At 29.8% G+C, this 21,617-nt stretch overlaps 2 protein-coding genes across 3 annotated transcripts; both read right to left on the bottom strand.

Moving 5' to 3' along the window:
- Positions 1-5,256: 5,256 nt before the first annotated feature.
- LOC110623588 (protein DETOXIFICATION 53) lies at positions 5,257-8,425 on the bottom strand. Its single transcript, XM_021768583.2, has 3 exons — positions 8,156-8,425; positions 7,754-8,053; positions 5,257-6,690 (listed from the first exon to the last, which is right to left on the bottom strand). The coding sequence occupies exons 2-3, from the start codon at positions 7,916-7,918 to the stop codon at positions 5,296-5,298; spliced, it is 1,560 nt and encodes a 519-aa protein (XP_021624275.1). The 5' UTR covers positions 7,919-8,053; positions 8,156-8,425; the 3' UTR covers positions 5,257-5,295.
- A 5,974-nt stretch (positions 8,426-14,399) lies between these two features.
- LOC110623791 lies at positions 14,400-18,416 on the bottom strand. Of its 2 annotated transcripts, none has more exons than XM_021768814.2 (9): positions 18,145-18,416; positions 17,955-18,017; positions 17,786-17,841; positions 17,250-17,343; positions 16,995-17,055; positions 15,971-16,052; positions 15,094-15,149; positions 14,894-14,969; positions 14,400-14,737 (listed from the first exon to the last, which is right to left on the bottom strand). In XM_021768814.2, exons 1-9 carry the CDS (start codon positions 18,271-18,273, stop codon positions 14,674-14,676), a joined length of 681 nt encoding a protein of 226 aa, XP_021624506.1. In that variant the 5' UTR covers positions 18,274-18,416; the 3' UTR covers positions 14,400-14,673. The 2 variants fall into 2 exon arrangements, with proteins under 2 accessions (XP_021624506.1, XP_021624507.1); XM_021768815.2 differs by having other exon boundaries at positions 14,894-14,957; positions 18,145-18,414.
- Between the last annotated feature and the right edge of the window lie 3,201 nt (positions 18,417-21,617).

The raw sequence follows: 21,617 nt of genomic DNA, 5'->3' as shown, positions 1-21,617 counted from the left end.
TATCTCTCCCTGTTTGCCACGACGTGCAGCTCGTCATTTCGCATCTCTCCTTACATCACTCATAGCTCGTGTCATTTATCATCGCGCTCTGTTGCTAATTGCCGACTGTTGTTTATCGCTTGCCAATTGCCATCACCCTTTGCTTGCCGCTTGCCGTTGCCTTCCACTTTTCCATTCCTTTTAATCATACATGAATAATGAATATAATTTGAAAAGGACGAAGATAATTTAGTGATTTAAAGAGGAACGAAGAGAATTTAGGAATTTAAGAGTGAAAGTTATTTTTACATTAATAAGAGTATTTTTAAAATTATATTTTATTTATTTTTATTAAAATTAAATTATTAACTTAATTTATTTAAAAAAAGTATCAACTTAATAGAATTAGATAGATAAATTTTTAATTTTAGTAAAATTGAATTTCACAATTTACAAATTAAATTTTAAAATTAAAAAAAATAAATCTCTTAATTATATTATATTTGAGGGATTAAAAAATATTTTTTTCTTATTATTATTTATATAACCCTTTCATCACCTCTTATTTTTTGCTTTTTATATTTTTTCACTAATTATTGAATGCTTCGTTCCCCTCGAATAATTATTGACTGTATAATTAAGGAATTACCACTAATATCTTATCAGCAAGCAATTAAAAAACTAAAAACTAATAATTACAATTTTAAAATTTGTAATAATATATTTATGATGGAAAATTACTGATATTTTTTTTTAAATTACAAAAATTTCTTAATTTTCTAATTTTTCATATTACTTTTATTTAATATAAAATTTTTATAAAAAAATGAATTATATCAGTAGAATTCAATTTATTTCTATTTTTGAAAAACTTTACTGCTTGAAATCAATTTAATAGAATTCCATTGAAATCTTTTATATTAGATAAATTAATAATAAAATTTAAATTTATTTAATTTATTTATTATTATTATTTTTAAACTATATATAAATATTTATTTTTATAAATAACAATCATTATCATATTTATTGAAAAAACATTATTAATATTTTTATAACATTTAAAATCTGAATTTTATATAATTAGGTTCATTCAAAACATGAACAGCTAAGAGAAATGTATTTATCTTATTTAGTCATTAATTCTTATTAATTTAAAAGAAAATAAATTATACATAGTCATACATGTTTTTTATTTTTTAAAATAAATTAAAAAAATTATTTTTTGTTAAATGGCATGATATATAATTATAATTTATTTGGGGGAAGGATAACAATTCTCAACTTGTTTAGGGGGTAATTGAAAAGAAAATAAAAAGTGTAAATGTCAGAAATTAGGGAAGAAGGCTTTTATTGGTTTCAAAGAAAAGAACACATCACCACATCTTTGGAAGCAGCAATCATTCTGCCACGTGGATAGGCCAAAGAGAGGAGACAAGCTATGTTAGGACCAGATTGTCTCTATCATCTGTTTTCTAACTTGGAATTCTAATCTCCTACTTACACGACAAACATGGTGGCCCCGGGGCCGCACCGTTGCCGTCACCTTCTGAAATGGGATATAAACGTAAGACGGTAGGGTCCTGCAACAATCATTCCATTCAAAATCGAATAATATTCGGGTAAACTGTAATTTAGTTCATTTAATTTAATGAAATATAATATTTCGTCTTTTTATTTTAAAATTTTTTAATTTAATCCTTCACATTTAAAAAAACTGTAAAATAGTCTCTACCATCAAATTTTCAGTTAACCTTCCGTTTATTTTAATAAAAATGACTAAACTACCCTTTAAATAAAAAAACTCAACCAAACAGTATTCACTTCATCCCAACAGAGAAGGAGGAGGAGGAGGAGGAAGAGGAGGAGGAGGAGGAGGAGGAGGATGAAGAGAAAATGAAGAAGAGGATCGAAATGAGGAGGAGAAGGAGAAGGAAGAGAAAGGATCGGGAAAAGAAGGAGAAGGAGAAGAAGAAAGAGAAGAAGAAAAATAATAAGAAGGAGGAGGAGGAGGAGGAGGAGGAGGAAGAAGAAGATGAGGAGAAAAGGAAGAAGAGAATCGAGAAAAGAAGGAGAAGGATGATGAGAAAATGGTAGTTTAGTCATTTTTATTAAAATAAATGAAATGTTAACTGAAAATTTGACGGTAGGAACTATTTTGCAGTTTTTTTCAAATGTGAATGATTAAATTGAAAGTTTTTTAAAACAGAGGAATAAAAGGTTATATTTCACTAAACCAGAGAAACTAAATTGCAATTTATCTTTAATATTATTAATATTAATTTATTTTAAATTATTTTATTAGATTTAAACTCCATCTATGATTAAATCATTTTGTTGAGTTTGCAAACTCATTTTGTATTTAGTTTATCCAGTTTTCAAGTTGAATCATTAAAATTAATTTTTCAATTCAAAAAAAAAAATTATTAAATTTATAAATTATTATAATTAAAAGGTAAGAACTTATATGCTTTTATGTAATTATATTTACATTATTTGTGATTTAATTGTTTTATAATTAGGCAAAATTATATACTTTTAATTCTTATAATTATTTTTACTATCTTATTAAATGTTACTTATAATATTTGAATTTTCATAATTTATGCCTACTTGACATAGTCCAATGCTAAAGATATAAACTTTAATATAACACAATCATGTTTGAGCACCACCCTCATCCCTATTAAAAAAATTATAATTTATGCATCCCTAATACTATATAATTTATTTTAACGTAACTTAATTTTTTTTTTTTGCACAATATTTTGCATTTAATAAGATTCATGGGACTATATGGATAGAGTATAGAAACTATTATCCAAACAGAATAAATTAAACTAAATAAAGAAAATAAAATCAAATAAATTAAATGAAGCCAAATAACTCAAGAAATTTGAAGGCAAATAAATACTATCGGATCTGCCAAGATATCACCTGATACCACCCAACCATTCATGGTCGGCAAACGTGCTCCGTCCATCATAGAAATAAGGACTACAAAAGCCAACAATAGAACCCCACAAAGACCATGACGAGCGGAGAAAAAAACGCCAATATATAAATACAATTGATTTTAAAAATAATACTCACACTTTGATCAAATTTAATAAAAAGAGACGCAGCAGAACATAGTCGATATCTATTAGTCACCGAGAGCAAAATTACCGGACACAGCAATGTAGTTCCATGATGCCAACATCAAAATTAAGCAGATTTCTTTGAAAGCCATATTTAAACGCTCTCCTATCAAATTTACATAGATTTTTTTTTTATGCCATCGTCAAATCTGAATAAAAAGAGAGTAAAAAAAAAAAACATCTATCGACGACAAGAGAAGAATGAGAGTAGAGATTTATTAAAAATAAAATAAAATAAAAAATATAAATAAATCCTCCCGTCTGAAAGGCATAAATGAGGGACCTATAACTCAAACGGAAAATACAAAAAGCAATTAAAAGAAAAAATTCAAATAAAACGATAATACCAAACCCACAACCAGAGTTCCTGTCAAAACGCTACCCACATACTAATCGCACTCGGATTATGTTCCCTTCATCTTTTTCTCATGCACTCCTTCCCCACTCACGCTCTCCCTCTCTTTCTCTCGTTCTCTAAAAGCTTCGAGGATCCGGTAATTTGCAATGTAAATTAATTCAATCACTCTTCTTATATTTTATAAAGATATATTTATTTTTTTTCTATGCATAAAGAAAAAAAAATTTTAAAGTAATAAATTTTTGTGTTATCTTTTTAATATGCTCTCTACCGATATTATTTTACTAATTTTTTTTAAAAAATTCATATTACTAAATTATTTTTAAAATCAATGAATTTACTTTGCATAATATGAGTATAATAAACTAATATATAAACTACATTAGTGACTTATATTTTAGGACTATAAATAAAAAATAACTTATTTTTATGTGAAGAATGACATATTTATTTAAGAGAGTTATTCTAATAACTAAGCACAGATTACTTTTAATTTATTGATACTAAAATTTTATATAAAATTGAGAGATTTTAAGTTAAAATTTTTTAAAAAAATTAAATATAATTAGAAGAGATTTTAAGTATTTACTAATAGCATCTCTTATTGCTTTTCAGGTCATTTCAGAATTGGAAGAGAAGGGATGGTAGATTTACTGATTGTCAGCATAATACACATTAGACTTGCTTCCTAAAACTTGGGTACCAATTACAAATTCATTACCAGTTTTACTTAAATTTTGTTCTATTATGGTTTCCTTACATTGATGTTTTGTGTCATTAGTGGTTATTGCTGATGCAATCAATCCTTTTGCGTTAATTCTAGGTTTATTTGTGATGTTTCCTTCCTCATGAAAATTTGATTGCAGCTGATACAATTACAATCTGAGTAGCTTCGCTTCACATGGAAGTTAAACCTGGTAGAAATTAATGCATGAACCTTGTTTGTTTGTTTGCTTCACTGACAAGATAAGGCTCCATGCTACACATCTAGGGATGGTTCAGGCTTTTATAGTGATGGACGACCTTATGATGTGAACTTAGCTTGTGCAATTTGGGGTGTCGGCATCTTCTTTCTCTTTCAAACATGTCATTTTCTTCACTGATACTAAAGTCGTACTCAGTGTTGAGACTAATCGAGTTCAAACTTCAATTATGCCATAAGAACATGTCATTTTCTTCTCACTGGAGTGGGTAATGTGCTAGAACAGGATAGAAATTGTGGTGTTAAAAGTTTGTAGCTTACCTAACAAGAGTTTGAACGAATAATTTGAAACTCTTTTCAAAATTGAGTTTCATTTTTACTTTTGATGGACCGGTCATTCGCAACCACTAAGAAATGATTTTTCAAAAAGTTAAAAATTAGTAATCATTTTTAAAAATTGAATGGATTCAGTCTTATACATATACAAAGAAAATTATTGACTTTAGAAATACAATAATTTGGAGAAGACAAAATTATTTTAAGCACCAAAAGATCGAATTATTTACATTTTATTTCATGATCATATGTGAATTGAAAGCTAAGCAGTTATGTAGGCAAACAAAATTGAGACACAAAATTGAGACAGGGAGAGATGTTATACCCAAACAAAAAAAAGTTTGCAGCTTTACATGGGTCAGAACAAATCAATTCATCATTAATTAATGTGCAATGGAGTCATTTTGCCTTTTTGTTTTTTTGGTAATTAAATTTCTTCACTATCAGAAATTAACACTAATCCTGCATTTTCTGAATCAAAGCAATATTTTTAGTTCATATATTACTCTAGCTCTGTATCTGTTAGAAGTTGCCTGTATAACAGACTTCACATTAGAGTGTCATTGATCAGTCGTAAGTAAGCATTTTTCCAAATCATTCCTCTCACCTGCGGCCAAAGTCAGCTCATCAGCTCTCTCAGCCTGATACTTCCAATCAGTTCGAAACAAAGTATACAACATCATAGAAACACAGCTAATCTGAGCTGCAAGCAGCCCAAACCACAACCCTCGGAAACCCATTTTCAGTTTAAAAGTTAGATGAACTGCAACGGGCAAACCCACAAGATAAAAGGCATATAAATTTATCCGAGCTCCATCTTTAGTACGTGCAGTTCCTGTTAAGACTCCGCAGGCAGCTGTTTGAGGAGAGTTGCCAATTTCACATAACCCCAGCAACGGAAGTCCAATAGATATCAACTCAAGAACCTGTGGCTCATCTGTGTATAATTTTCCCCATATTGAGCTAAAGAAGAATGTGAAAATAGTAGCCATGACGCCGCATGCAAATCCCAAAACGACCCCAATTATGGCTGTCCATTGTGCTCGAGCTGGTTCTCCAGCGCCCAGTGCGTGACCTACTCGTGTGCTTAAACTGCAGCTTAGTGAAAATGGAAATGAATAAATTAATCCTGCTGTCTGGATAAGGATCCCTGTAGCTGCAACGTTGGCCTTGGGATTAGTGAGCAAGCCACAAAGAAACAACATAATCTCATACCACCACCACTCCAAGCACACAGAGATGACGCTAGGCAAAGCTAGAGACAGCAATGGCCGCCAGCCATAGAAAATGGAGCTTGCCGTAATTCCATGCCACGGTTTCAACGGCTTTTTTGATACAGCAACATAGATTAGCAAGCCTATGTTCATATTTATGGTATTAAAAGCGATTGCTAACGCAACTCCTTTCACTCCGAGCTTCAAATATATAGCAAAAAAGTAGTTGATTGGGGCGTGAAGGATAACAGCAGCAACAGCAGATACTGTAAGAGGAGCCGTTAAGCCTTGAATTCTAAGAAAGGATCTGATTGGATGAAGCACAGCTTGAGCTATTAATTCAGGAATGCAGAAGACCATGTAAACTTTGGCTACATTTGTGATATCTGGGTCCTGACCCAAGCGTAACAAGATGGGTTCCACGTTGAGCCATAACAAGCTAATGGGTAGGGCGACGAGTAGAAGGAGACAGAGAGTTCTGAGATAGGTTTGGCTGATGACTGACCATCTTTTGGCACCATAGGCTTGCCCACAAATGGGATCCATGCCCATGGCCAGGCCTTTCATTACAGAAAGGCCTGTGATATTTGCAAACCCAAGTGCCAGTGAGCCTCCTGCTAGCTCTTTTTTCCCCATGCGACTCAAGAAGAGCATTGATATTACAGACCTTGAATATATGAGCATGGTCGTCAAAATTATTGGGCCTGCTATCTTTCCTAAAGCAAGCATCTCTTCTCCTACCTGCATGGATTATGCTACCCATTTAAACACACGGCTGCTAAACTGAGTTTTTGATCCTCTAAAAATCAATTTAAAATAGAATTGAGAAAACTGTGGTTTTGTATGTGATATTTTTCTAAATATTTTTCAATATTTGATAGATAAAAAAATAAAATATAAATAAATTTGAAAAATAAGCTTGTAAGATAAATATATAATGAAAATTACGATATGTGAGAAAACATTAAAAAGTATTACATTCACCATCACATATACAAAATCACAATTTTTTCGATTTTCTTTTTGAAATTAGAAAAAATTTCTTTAAAATTTAAATCTTTAAACTATAATATAAAAACTAAAAGGTAAAAACACGTAAAAGTCGGAATTTTTAATGTTATGAGGCTGTGTGTCACTTTCATTGAGATTGAGTGAAAGCCATTGGTCTGTTCCCTTAAATAAGGCAAACACACAGGAATATGTTTTCTTTCTGAATTATATCATCATTGTCCCAACGTGATAAATAAAGTCTTGCATTTTAAAAAAATTGCGCACCTAGCCAATTACGGGATAACCAGTCTTATTTCACTTTTTAAAATCTAAAAAATAGAGAAATTCGAATTTAAGTCTCTCTATTTATTTATTATAAAATATTTACTTTTCATGATGAGAAAAAAAATATATAGTATATTTTTGAGTTTTTAATTTTTCCTGCCTATAAAGGTATGTCTTAAACAACTCCCAAAGCCTCAGCTCAGAGTCTCAGACTCCACTTTGGTCAAAATGGGTACTTTGATTATCACATCAAAATGGCATTGCCAATGCCAAGAAAGAGGAAAAAGCACAAGTTTCAGTGAAGAGAAGATGAGATGAGAGTGTTCCAAAGCAAACAGAAAGTTTAATGAAGTTGAAACATTCAAGAAACGATAACGTTTTGACTCCTATTTCCTTTCACCTGGACTCAACCTTTGTTACTGAACAAAAATCAAGCCTATCATATTTAGCCACCACTTTCCAATGGAAACTCCGACGACGAAGGGAAAAAAAACAAAAGAAAAATGAGAAAAATTGAGACAGAAATGACCTCGCTTAGTGGTGGCCGTCCGACATTGCCAGTGAGCGGTAAACGGCGGAGAAGTCCTTGTAATGATTGAGTTTCTTCTCTATCTCTCATTGTGTCTTCATTGTAGGCTCCATCTTTTAAAACTATGATTTCACCATTTTCAATATCAGAAGTATCAGGGCACATGTTTTTCTTTTATCCCAGTTTTGCGATGGAGACACAGAAAGAAACCTAATCACACACACAAAAAAAAAAACTGGAACAGTTCCCAGCAGAGATGGATTCTGTTGGTCGTCGTATTCTGTCCTTTAAAAGCAGCTTCTGCAAATGCCAAGAAAAACACACATGAGAACATCTTATTACCAATAAAATTAAACCATAACTCTCTCTCTTTCTCATCACAATCAAATATCAGACCCAAACCTTAATATTTTTACAGAGCCGCAGGTCGAGAGGGGTTGCTGCTCAGTGTTCCTCGTCTATGGCACTGGGAAGCATACGCTTGCAAGGAAGATGAAAAGAACTGAAAAAAAATGGTGCATTAACGTTTCAACACTGATACTGCATATATATATATACACACACACTCTCCCTCTCTCTCTCTCTCTCTCTCTCTCTCTCTCTCTCTCTCGGTGTGGCTCAAGTCTATTTAACTTCAAGAAGTGTTATGGCCACGTAATTTTTTGCTTTATCCAGGAATGGTGACTGTTGCTACTACTGTGTGTCTCGTGTTTCGCTATAAAGCAAGTTGCTTAGAAAGAAATCATTCGTCGAGTAATCTAATTAACATATTGATTTGTTCCTTAAATTAGGATACTGTCGTGTTTCCATAAGTATGTGCGGTGTTCTTCACCCTCAAAAAAAACAAAAGAAGAAACAGAAAATAGTGCAACAAGAATTCTCAAACCTTAAAGAATGGGAGTAATTGACAGGATAACAATCAAAATTTATTATTATTTTTTAAAAATATTTATTTAAATCGAATTTAAATTTATTTAAATTATAAATAATAGTATAATTTGATTATATACTATTTTTAAATTTATCTTAATATAATTTGATCAAATTAAATATTATAAATACTCTATTCCTAATCTAAAAACGTTTAACTTCAAATTTTTTATGGGATGTATTATTGTTGGTATGACAGATATAGATGAGTTTTAGTTCAATAAATTTTGAATTTATTATCAGAATTACGAATTTAGAGTTTAAATTTTATAATTAATTAAGCTGTAAAGTGCTAAGCATTATAGGTGACCAGAAACATTTAAATCATTCTTCTCAAATTCCAAGTTTTTGAGAGAGAGGTGAGCCTGCCACCAACACCTTTTTGGTGGAAATATAATATTTATTTATGTCATAATTATTATTTAATTTTTATGATGTGAATAAACTAACTAAATATATATTATTTTAAAAAAATTATTAATTAATTTTAATAGTTAAATATCATAAAAAAAATTTAAAATATTTTTTAGAATTTATTAGTCAATTTTTTAAAAATTTAAAAGATTAATTAATAATTTTTTTAAAATTATAAAAATTAAATAATAAAATATTTAACAGAAAAATTAACATACAAATTTTTTAAAACGCTCGTTTTATTGTATTTTTTAAAATCGAGTGATTAATTATTGAATTTCTATATTATAAGGATTTTTTATTTATATATAAACATATAGTTTTGTGGTTAAAAATTGATATGAATTTGTCATTTACATTTTGAAACTAAGGCCAATCATCAATAATTGTAGAATCACTCAAGACTCCATACCATACTAAATATAAATTAGATAAAAATTAAGAAAAAAAGACAAAAGTAACAGGAGATTGCAATCTTCATTATTATGTTTTGATTCTGAAAGAGTGATAGGAGTTGAGTTTTTAGGACAAAACTTCTTAATTATTCTACAGTCTGATATAGATAAACTAATTAAATTCGATAATTAATTATTTAATTATTTATAACTAAGATTTAAATTCGAGATTTTTAATTAAAAACAATTAAAACATTACGCTATTATTTAATAATTACCTTTTCAAGTAATTATCTATGTCTCAATACTTCAACTTCCAGTCAAGTAATGATGCATTCCAATGGGCATGCAGCAGTTTATACCTAAATTTTAAAAGTCAAGTTGTTAAAAAAATACTTAATATAATTTAACAGTAAGTGGTGGAAGGTTTCTCTCTGCTGGTCCATCATGATATTGCTGCATACTTTTTCAAAAAAAACCCAGAATTAATTATTTAATCTACGTTAGTCTGAGGCTTTTTAGCTAAGACAGTTCATGTCTGATCAGGTTATGAAGATTAAAAAAAAAAAATTAACTGAGGTTTGGTTGCTGAGTGTAGCCACTTTCCAAGTTGGCTCTTCAATAACACCCATAGCCATTAGCCATAGGTATCGAATCCTTTGGTCTTTATAGGCTGAGTTCGGTCATCATTCTCCTGTCTCCATTACTCAACTCACCAAATTTGGAAAAAAAAAAATATGTATACGTGTGATTTAAACGTTAACTTGGTGGGTTGATTTCCTTTTTTCAATTTCTTAATTGATAACTCTTTCAGCCTTTTAGATATTTTTAATTAAATTCTAGTAATTTTTAATTTTATTATTATATTAAGATCACTAAAATTTTTATAGTGATATTAAGGGTTTGCTATCGTGATTGATTTATAATATTTTGAAATCTAAAAAATAAGGTTTAAAGTGGGTGTGTAAACTTGACCGGAGAAGAAGATGTTTCTCTCATTTTATCCCTTTTTTCTTTTATCTACTAGTGACGTGTAACCGCTTTTTTACTACAGTGTCATATGTCTCTATCACTTATATTCATACGTACGAATGTGTCAGACCTCTCTCCACGTCAGACAATTATTTAATTTCTCTCGACGCGCATGCCAGTAGGACTACGAGGTGACTTGCCTGCTCCTCTACCTCTTGTTACGTTATCGGACTAGACTTTTCTCGAATAGGTTCACGTGCGTGGCCTGTCCAATCTGCTTCATATCACCGGACTGGAATATGCAGTGTGAGGCTGATTTGCTTGATAAAGGCCCGATAGGCCTTGGAGCCCTATTCTTTTTTAGGGCCTGGTCTTATCTCAAGAATAGGAAATTCGACGGTCGTCAATTTCGATTAAATTCGAACTCAAAATCTCTTATTTTTATTGATAAATATTATATTAATTTTTTTAATTGGGGTAAGAAGTTAACTTTTATAAGGTTAGAAAAAAAAAAAAAAAAGGAAGAAGAATGATGGATAGTGATGGGTATGTCTCCTTTTCCCCAAACCAGCAGCACCTCATTGTTATAACTTGAGTTAGGCACTTCTCCACTTTAATTATTACCCTTATTGGATGCCTTTTGGTGAGACAATTTCCTTTCATTAATTTGATAAAATCAAACGTATCCTTCATTAACATCTTTTCAGTTTCCTTTTCTAAATATATCGTAAACAAATATAATCATTATGAGCAGTGCTATGGCTAAATATTTTATGAACCCTGCTACCTAAAATAGTTCACTTTAAGCTGGCTTAAATGTATTAATTATAATCTTATTTAATGTTCTTTTATATATATATATAATTATAATCCTATTTAATGGTTTTATGAAAAAAATATTATTTAATTTTTATAGTTTAATTAATAATATTAATTATTTACCTTTTTTTTTCTAAAAAACATGTTAGTCATTCTGTACTTTTTAAAACTATTAAATATTTAATTTATATTGCAAAAATTAAATTTACAATATAGAAACTCTAATAAACTTTATTGACATCAATAAAGGAAAAAAAAAAAAAAAGAAAGGGAGAAAGCGTAAAAGGTGAGTATTTTGATTTTGTTCTTCGGCGAGAGGAGGCTTTGATTTCTGAGTCTTCTCTTTGCCTATTGTTTTGTTACTCTCATTTTGTTTTTCATGCTTGTCTCTTGGGTATTTGATGGTTTTGATCCTATTTTTGAAACTTTGTTCATTTGATAGTTTAAAGTGTTGAATTTCAGAAGTTTTTTTACTACTTGGGAGAGATTCTCGCTTATCGATGCTAACAATTTGGGACCGCACAGCTATGTCCGACAATCAACACTCTTAAAAAATTCAATCACGTCTCCTTTCTGGGTATGGTGTCTCCTAGTTGGAGGTTTAGGCTCTGTTTGGGGTCTCGGTTTTCGTTTGATGGTGGTGGCAGATCTAGAGTTGAATTGCGATGGCGGATCTGTGACTGTGAGCTTCGTGTTTGATTTTCTTGTGCTCTTTACTCTTAATTCTCTAAAATTTGGCTTGGATATCTTTGTGGGTCTTTGTGGTTTTCTTTTTTAAGCATGTGTGTAGCTTTCTTTACTCTAATTCAACTGTTTTTTATTTTTTATAGCTATGACTGAAATTATAATGGTAACGATAGATCAAACGCAATGAGTTTTAATTAGTTTAATGTGTTGGATTGCACGGCACATTAACTTGCTGTTAGGTGAAAAGTAATTTTGGATATATTGGCATGTTGGTGAGTTGTTCTATCACTATTTTTGGGTATAATTTGAGTAGTCTTAGCTTTAAGAATTTTTAAAGCAATCAATATTCATAATAAAAAAAATAAATTACAATAGGGTTGAGTACTTGTATTTCAAAATTACATAAATTAATTAGGGATAATCACATCTTAGTCAATTTAACACATTATTAATGGCGTTGAATAAATAATTAACGGTTTTATAAAAATAAAAATTAAAAAATATATTTTATAAAAAAAATTGAGTCATTAAAATTATAGAAATTCAATAATTATTTTTCTTTATACGAGATAATTTTAACACACTTAAATTAATGCCCATCATCCAACTAAATATTAATAATAATCTAACAATCTTCTTCTCAATCTTCTTTTTTTTTTTTTTTTTTTCAGAAAAAGAAAACACAGATCCGCCATGAATGTTTAATCTCGAACTCATTTTAAAAAATTAACTAATCAAAATATTACACAAAATTAACAATTTTAAGCATATTTCCCTTTTGTATTTCCATTACTTGTGTGTAAATAGTGGATTTTTTTTAAAATTTATTTATTCGTCGTGTACTATGAATCTGACGTAGTGGGCACCAGCCAGTTATAATATTTTTTTTTTAATTAGAAAAATAAAAATTAGGGTTCGAGTTATAATCGATGTTCCCTGTAAGCATGAGATTAGTGGGTTCTCACTTTTAGGTTTACAGGTTCCAAAAAGAACTGGTTTTTATATAGCAAATGGAGGTGGGTAGGTGCTGTTGCCTACTCAGCCAAGCTCTTCTCAACTCAAACCCAAAGAGGCTGCCTTCAACTGTCACTGCAACACCTGTCCTTGTCAATATTTAGGTGACAAAGAACTTCCGCTTGCGTTTGTTTGTTAAATTTAAGTAAGACGGAATCACATTAATAAAAAAAATTTAATATCGTATTAAATTTAAATTTAAAATTTAATATTTAATAAAATTTAATATTTTTAAAATAAATATAATTAGAAAGTTAATTTTTTTTAATATATATAAAAAGCAAAATGAATAAAACTTATAAAACGAAAAGAAAAGAGTATATTTTATAAAAAAAATTTACTAGTTAATTTTTTTATTTTAAAAATATATTATAACATTTTTAAAATATTAAAAATTTATTCATCAAATTTAATTATTAAAAAATTAAATACTCTTAATAAAAAATTTAATTTAAAAACTAATTAGTAAATTTTTTATGAAATAATTATAAAAAAAAATTATCATGTAATTTGACTTTTTTAATAGGATTCTGTGATTGAATTTATAACAAAGATTTATATATTTTTATTTCATCAGCAAAGTAGAATTTTTATCTCTAACACAATAGATGTTGATGTGATATTAAAAATTAATTAAAAATAATTTTTATTTAGAAAAGTTATATTTTAATTTTTAAAATTTTATAAAATATATAATTTAATTCATAAAATTTTAAATTTATTTATAGTTCACCTCTGTATTTTTAAAAATTAGTTATTAAATATTATATTTACTTAAAAGTTAGTACTTATATTTAATTTCTAATCCTGTGGGTCATTGATTTAACAGAAAATATAGATAAAGAGACTGACTTTTTTCGATTTTAAAAATAGGCGTGCCCATTCAAACATTTGAAATGAACAAGGGAACCTTTTCAAGCCAGCTGCAGAGCTACTTAATTTCTTATAACAAGTCATGCAGCACTTGAAACAAACGAGCAGTAAGATCCCACAATTTGTTTACACCAATCCTCCATATTACATTTCAACAAAACTGAAAAATCCTCCATACGTAACCATAAATCTAAAATCTAGCCGAGGCTACCGGTGAATTTTTTTCTTTTTACTTTTGCAAGAGCTTAGGATTTTTGGATAACAATAACATTTGATACAGGACTAGAAAACGATTCTCCAGGTTTAACAACACGAGTTGAATGGGGTTTTAGCTGTATATAGAGGGAGAGAGAGATCTACTTGAATCTCCCGATTCACGCTTGCCTAACAAGTTTGTCTTAGATCAATATAGACTCAGATTCACTTTGCATTCCTGCTATATATATATAACCTAAGATGCTTCACCAAATCCGAAGCCAGGGAAAACTATGGAAGTTTTTGTGCATGAGAATATAATCATTCTATGAGAGTGCAAAAACTGATACCAGTCAAATTCCCAGTGCATGTAATCAAATTTCTTGTGCACAAATATGCATTCAACTATTTAACATACACTACAACAACCAGACTACAATGCAATTAGCCTAATTGGTCACTTCCATCAACTTGTAAGTTTCCTTGAAGCCCATAGGATTTAAAGCTCTCCGCATAAATATTCAGATCTCAGCAGGAACTGATTGCATGAATAAAACCTTGGAAGTAAAAAATCTGTATTTGTATTTGTGCATGAGATGTGTTGAAACTTTTGAAAGTTCCTTATTCAACTTTAGCCACTCCTCCAGCAGGAATGTTGCTTTCTGCAACTGTCTCCATTACAAACCTAAAAGATCACAAAATACTATCAGGAAATGGCATGCAAGGCTACAGAACAATGAAGTATCTGAACCGAGTATAGTTTGAGAAGCTCAGATTCCGAAGATATTCAGTTTTTAGTCTAAAAAGGTAGGCTTCCCAACAGCATGGTGAAAAAAAATACCTTGCTAATTTGTCTCGTGATGACTGCAAGATATAGATTGAGAGAATGAACGACAGCATCAACCCTGTGTTCACAACTGTTTTAACTTCAGATTGCATTAAAACATCTCTTGTTCTCAACAAGCATTACTTATGCAAAATAAAACTAATCAGCATAACTACAATAAACCAGCTGTTTCCAATTTGAACAGAAATAATTACCTGAACCAAACAACACATAGAATCCAGAAGTAACATCAATATCTGATTGTTCCTCCCTGTGCCAGAGCAAAAAATCAAAAGAAGTTATTTACATTTTGAGCTCTTTATAGCCCTCACGTCCAAGACAAATTCCACCATGTCAGATGGTTGGAATAAGAAAGAAAAAGATGATACATGTCTGCACTTTCATATAGGATAACATAACTCAATTACACCATTAGGAAATGGGGACTAAAGCAAACCACTACGTGTGAGTCTTGAACCTTTGTGCTGGTAGTTTGGCAAATGGATACAAAATTGTAGCTTTTTTCTTAACCTAACATTTTAATGTGCAAACAGAAATATTAAAAGGGCAAACACAACCAGGTCTAAGTTCCACTTTCCATGCCACCTATCAGTAAGAAGATGCAGTCAGGGAAGCACCCGGACAGGTTATCCAATGACAGCAGAATGATGACTTATGTCCCATACAGATTTCACTATAGATCCACTACACTTGAAACCTGACAGGTGAAAAGTTTAAAACAAACCCTTGGCTTAAACACATGAAGAAGGCCCAGATAAGCAATGCCAGTTTCCATAAAGTCAAAATAATAGATTGTATATCAGTGACTATAATTGCCCCCACAAAGGAAAAAACTAATTCAAGGGCTCAAAAGGCCATGTTATTCTTGGATATCCTGTTAACTGTTAATCTGCAAGCATAACCCTCTCATCAAAACTCAAATACTACATGCAGAACTCCCATGTAAAAGTTAAAGCAGGAGAACTGACAAAAACATAACTAGTTCTTTTGCTTATAACTAAGGATCAAACTATTAGCACGTCCACCAAACCAATTAAGCTAAAGAAGCTCATTTTTTATAATGATACTCACCATGTGTATCTTACAAGAACATGCTTAGGCCAATGTTGAGGGTCCCAGAACTGCTTGCGAATGTCTGGATGGATTTCAATATCTGTTTAAGCCAAGGACAATTAAATGCTGAAATCAGGCCCATCAGAATAGAATAAAATGTGCTGGTACAACTTAATTAAAAACACATTCAATAATAAGGATAACCTACACAAGAAGGCATTTCAAAATTTATTTTGAACTGTAAAGGCAGCAGCCCCTTTCCATTTCAGAAGGTGATCAAACCAACGTCCAGCTTTGTTAATATTTACAATGAAGCACTATAAATTGAAGTAATAATAATATAGGATAACAGTCCATCCCAGCTATAGGTAATCTAGACCTTATAAGACTTTAACTAGGGTTTAAAATAAGAACAAAGAAAGAGTAAAGAATATGTAAAGATTAAATTAATAATAGCAAACAAAAGGATGGAAATTGAATAAAAAATTCTAACACTATCTAGAAAATTTTCTTTAAAAAAATGCAGAAGTTAGAAGTTCTTAATAGGAGGTACTTGCAACATAGGCCAAAGTTCAAATTTTACAGCAAAGTTTCGATAGGATAGCTACAATAAACTGTTTTCTTGACCATAAATGACCATCAAGATGCCTTGCACAGGAAAAAAAAATGTGAAGTAATGAAATGAAAAACTAGAACCAAGAGGATTTGAAGAAGTTAGGTCACATATTATGAGAAATCATGCTCATGCCCAGTATTTTATAGCCTGAGTTGAGAGTCTATAAGGACAAAGTTGACATTATAGCTCCATGGGAGAAAGAAGGTGAAGGGGAACAATAACCACTCCTATGGAAGAAAGAAGATAAAAAGCATAAGAACAACAAAAGACATGCTCGGCTGTAAGAAATATAAACAAAAGGAGAACAAAAGGCAAAGAATGAATTGAAGTTCTAGTGTTTTTACTGACTGCATAATCTATGTATTGCATTTGGTTGCCTAACCAACTCAAGCATTAGGAAATGGTAAATAAAATAATATCACATACAGTGATGAGGCATGTCTACAACTTTTGCAGTGACCCCATGTAGATCGCTACCTGAGTATCTCTGTATCACATAAAAGCAAAAATTCATTATTAGTGAGATCAAGCAATATACAGCCAAGAAAAAGAAATATAATCATTATATTCACTTGGGTGAAGCTGGTAATTCAACATGGTCAATATGCAACATGACCCAAGAAGCTCCAGAAATCATGATAAATTTGGGGGAAAAAAACATCAAGACAATGCATTCTTTACCAAGTGCACATCAATCATTGGAACCTCAGAACTTTTGCGATTTATCAGAAACAACCATGGAATTAGAAACTTTTCTCTTCCGACTTGAAATGATCTGCAAATAAAATATAATTTGTGAAAGTAGGTTGCTTTACAGCTTAACAAATAACAATGCTGAAAAAGTAGTTTAATTTGAATCCCCAACTAAAATTAAATTGAAAGAAGAACTAATCCAAAAGCAAATATCAACTTTCAAAGCATACAATTAACAGAAGCCTTAATCCGATAATCTGAAAATTAAAATAAAAGAGGATTCTTACACTCAGATGACAATAAAAGTATTAGAAAAGTGACATCATAGCATGTTTAATTGTGAAGATCAAAATCAAAATATAAAGCTGTACCAGCAATAATTTTCTAATTTTGATTGACCTAAGTAAGAATATAGATTTAATACACAGTAGAACCAATTTCAAAGACACCGACATATATTATCAACAAAGATATTTTCAGTTAGAAAGTCTAAAAAAAAAAAATCCAAAGAACATAATTCTTACATTTTGTAGGGATCAGCGCCTGTATAACCTGTTGGTTTTGGTATTGGAATCAAAACCTACAAATCATACACCCAAAAAAAAGATGAAAATTGAAAACACCACAACCCCCATCGCTGCCCAAAAGAGAAATCGAGAATGAACAATAATAGAAAATTTGTCAAAAAGATACCTCGCGATTAACAGCAAATATAGGGCAGTGTTTACCGATCACGTCTTGCCACAGAGTTCTCGACTGAAATCACGAGCCAAATAAAACCTTAGCGACAAGAAATTGAAAGAAATAACTAGAATCGAAATGGTCGAGCGCCGATATGCGATAATTTCTATATAGAAAGAGAGAAGAGAAATAGAGTACTGACCGAGTGGTATTGACCCATCTTGCTCATGGGAACTATGTCTCCAGGCCTGTAAGCGAGAGAAATCGATGGCAGTGATAATAGAAAGAACAGTAAAACCGAAGCAATTTTTCTACTTGCATTCGCAGCCATTCTGGAACCGGATTTCGCTGATTTCTCAGAGTCGCGTTTCCCAACTTAACGAAAGATCTCCGATTACGAATACCTTCGTCCCTATCTCCGTCCTTTCCCGGAGAACAGTCCAGCAAGATTTGTCGATGCGAGTTTTGCTTATGCTGATTATAGGCCTAATTGAGTGGGCTTCTACATTGAGTTATGGACAAGGCCCATACTCCATTGTTCCTTTTCTTTTTCTTTTATATGCAATGCCAGAGTTAATTTCATTAACCATTCAGCATGCAAATAAATAATTCAAATAAATTTTTATAAAATTATTTGAAAATTTAATTTTTTTAAAATAAAAATTTTTTAAAATAAAAAATTAATTTTTTTCATACCAAATAATAATACAAAATCTAAGTTAAAAAAGGATGAGTGGAATTAACTCTAATATCTATTTGATATTGTTGGGAAATTATTCTAAACTTAAATTTATTTTTATAATGCTGTTTTTTTTTTTTAAATGGGGATCGAAAATTAGGGGAATAGAAATTGAGACCTCTCAGATCTACTCAAATACACTACTAGCAGATTAAATCTGTGAATGTATAATGTAGTTTAAGATATTAAATGATTTTTTATTTTTAATCAATTGTTTACTTTATTATTCATTATAATTTTCTAATGTTATTTTATGACCTGTTTGCTTAAAAAAAGAAAATTTGTATTTTCAAACAAATGGTGCATTTAAAAAGTTGTCAATCAAGATATTTTATTAATTAAATGAAAAATTAAATTATTATAAGTAAAATAACAGTCTCTTTTCATAATATATAGAGCAATTTTATATATTTTTAGAAATTTATTAATATTAAATTTTATATGTATAAATTTATTAATATTTTTTATTTTGTAACATTACAATCAAATTAAATTATAATTATTTCACGAAAAAAATTATGTATAATGTTTTTTATGAAAATAACTTATATTATTTTCATAAAATTGGAGTTTTAATTGAAAAAAAACTCTAATCTCTAATTATTTACTAAAATTATGTTTATATATTATAATAAATGTCATGTCAAAACTATAAATTTTGATATTTAAAATGAATAGTATTCTATTCAAATTGAAAATATTGATAGAATTAAATTAATTTAAAATTTTGGTTTGATTTTTTATTTTTTATTTAATTTTTATTTTTAAAAATTTTAATTATTTTATTTCGATTCGATTTTGAAAATAAAAAATTCTATAAAATCGAACCAAATTTATTAACGATATACTCAAAACACTATCCATTAAATTGAACTAAATCAAATTAAATTATAGCGGTTTAATTCAAACTAATTTTTATTTAAAATTAATTAAATTTTTTATTTTTTATTTATTTAATTAAATTTTTAATTTTCTATTTATTCAGTAGCGAATTTTGATCCCTATTCACGACAATGCTAAACATAACCTGAGTGTATATAATTATATGCTGGTGTATTTTTTTTTTTTTATTTTCGATGAATATAATTAATGATTAAAAATATGAAGCTAATACTTTATTAATACAAAGTAAAAATATATTATTATTTTAAATTTGTGGACTAATTTAGAGAAAAATTTAAAGTCAATTTGACTTTTTTTTTTTAACTACATAATTTCATTATATTGTGGAAACTAAAATAGGATTATAAAGGAACCAACTCATAAAACTTAGCGCATAGAAAAACAATTATACGGCCCTACTCAACTAGAGCAGCCCAAGGAATTAAAACCCAACGCAAACTCCTTGGATCCTCTAGGATTTTTTTTTTTTTTTTTTTTTTTTTAAGATTAGATTCATTACATAAAAAAGCTTAAAGTCTAAGTACAAACAAAGGTTAGAGCCAGCAAATAACAAAAGTGTATGTAAAGAATTTGGGCCCATAAACACAAACCCTAACTTAACATGGGTAATCTGAAATAGAGTTGGATCTGAAAAAATAATCAAACAACGCCATTATTTATCTCTGCAGCACCAAATGATTGAGTAATTCAGGGTTATCACCATTGTAGCACCAAAATTCCAAATCTCAGTTCCAGAAAAAAAAAAAAAATTCTCATCAATTTTTTTAGGATAAAAGGAAAGTTCAATAACAATAACAACCTAGAAAAAGGAAGACATATTAATTTTTAAATTTAAACTTTGAAAAAGCAATAAAGCCACATACAAGTTGGGAAATGAGACTCTTCTACAAACAGTAGAGGAACTCCTAATAACAATGCAAAAAATAGCTGAAATTCTATGATTTGTTGATATCGTGTTAACACCGACGATGATGGAAATGGTACAACCCTTTAGCATTTATATTGCACCTTTCAGATTAAATCTCTTGAGTTACTGTCATTGATATCAATCGGCCTATAAATATAGAGAAATTTAGATTTGGATTTCACGATCTATAAAACATGCAGGATAGAATAATATATTTAAGACGATTGAATAATAGTTACCCATGCAGGAGAGAAAAGTATATTTAAGACGATTGAAGAATAGTCACTCACATGCAAGCCAACAAAAATACCAACACAATGAGAAAAAAATATAGAGTAATTCAATATCAAAAGAAACTATCTTTCAAACAACTTGATTTACTATCACTCAAAAAATAAAAAATAAAAACAACAAAATAAAAAAAATAAAAATCACATGGGAATTTGAAGAATTCATTCTACGATTAAGGAGAGAAGTCTCATCTACCTGAATAAACAAAGGAAATTGATAGAGCGATAGATGGAAGGAAGACGAAGAAGATTTTAGTCCTGAAACAAAGAACACAAGAGTTCAGAGAAAACTCAACAAATGTTGCCTTTGGATTATCTAGGATACACATATGCTAAAAGTAGCATTTTCATCCCCAGCTCTACCTAACACAGTCAAACCTTTGGAATAAATCAATAACTTCCGGTGGGTAATCACTAGCATAAGGGATGCAGAATTTATTCCAAAAGATCACCCATTGACTATAAACAAAGGAAGCGTGTTCCCTTACCATGGTTGCAAGCTCTCTAGCCAAACAACAACATTAAATTGGCTCTTTTAGAGTGATTGGGTCAAGTTCATTAACTACACTATCTTTCAGCCTGGAAGCTAAATTTAGTACGAATTATTCGTTCACTCCCTATAACTACAACCATTACATGAAAAAATATATTTTTTTATTAAAAGAGGGGAGAAATGAGAGAAAATTAAGAGACACACTAATAAAATATTGACTTATTTAAATATAGAGAAAAAACTTAACCGCAAATCTAAGATTTGCTTAATTCATTATAATGATAATTTGGTGGTTTTAACCTATAAAAGTTTAACAATTATTTTTAAAAAAAAAAAAAAAATG

The sequence above is a fragment of the Manihot esculenta genome, chromosome 9, assembly GCF_001659605.2.
Source record: "Manihot esculenta cultivar AM560-2 chromosome 9, M.esculenta_v8, whole genome shotgun sequence".
In the NCBI taxonomy this organism is placed as follows: Eukaryota; Viridiplantae; Streptophyta; class Magnoliopsida; order Malpighiales; family Euphorbiaceae; genus Manihot; species Manihot esculenta.
This window is presented reverse-complemented; position numbering and strand designations above follow the sequence as displayed.

Coding starts and splice junctions, on each gene's coding strand:
- LOC110623588 (XM_021768583.2), bottom strand. CDS start 7,918: ATGTGCCCTGATACTTCTGATATTGAAAATGGTGAAATCATAGTTTTA. Junction 6,691..7,753: donor GACGGCCACCACTAAGCGAG/GTCATTTCTGTC, acceptor TAATCCATGCAG/GTAGGAGAAGAGATGCTTGC.
- LOC110623791 (XM_021768814.2), bottom strand. CDS start 18,273: ATGGCTGCGAATGCAAGTAGAAAAATTGCTTCGGTTTTACTGTTCTTT. Junction 18,018..18,144: donor AGATGGGTCAATACCACTCG/GTCAGTACTCTA, acceptor TCGTGATTTCAG/TCGAGAACTCTGTGGCAAGA. Junction 17,056..17,249: donor CAATGATTGATGTGCACTTG/GTAAAGAATGCA, acceptor TATGTGATACAG/AGATACTCAGGTAGCGATCT.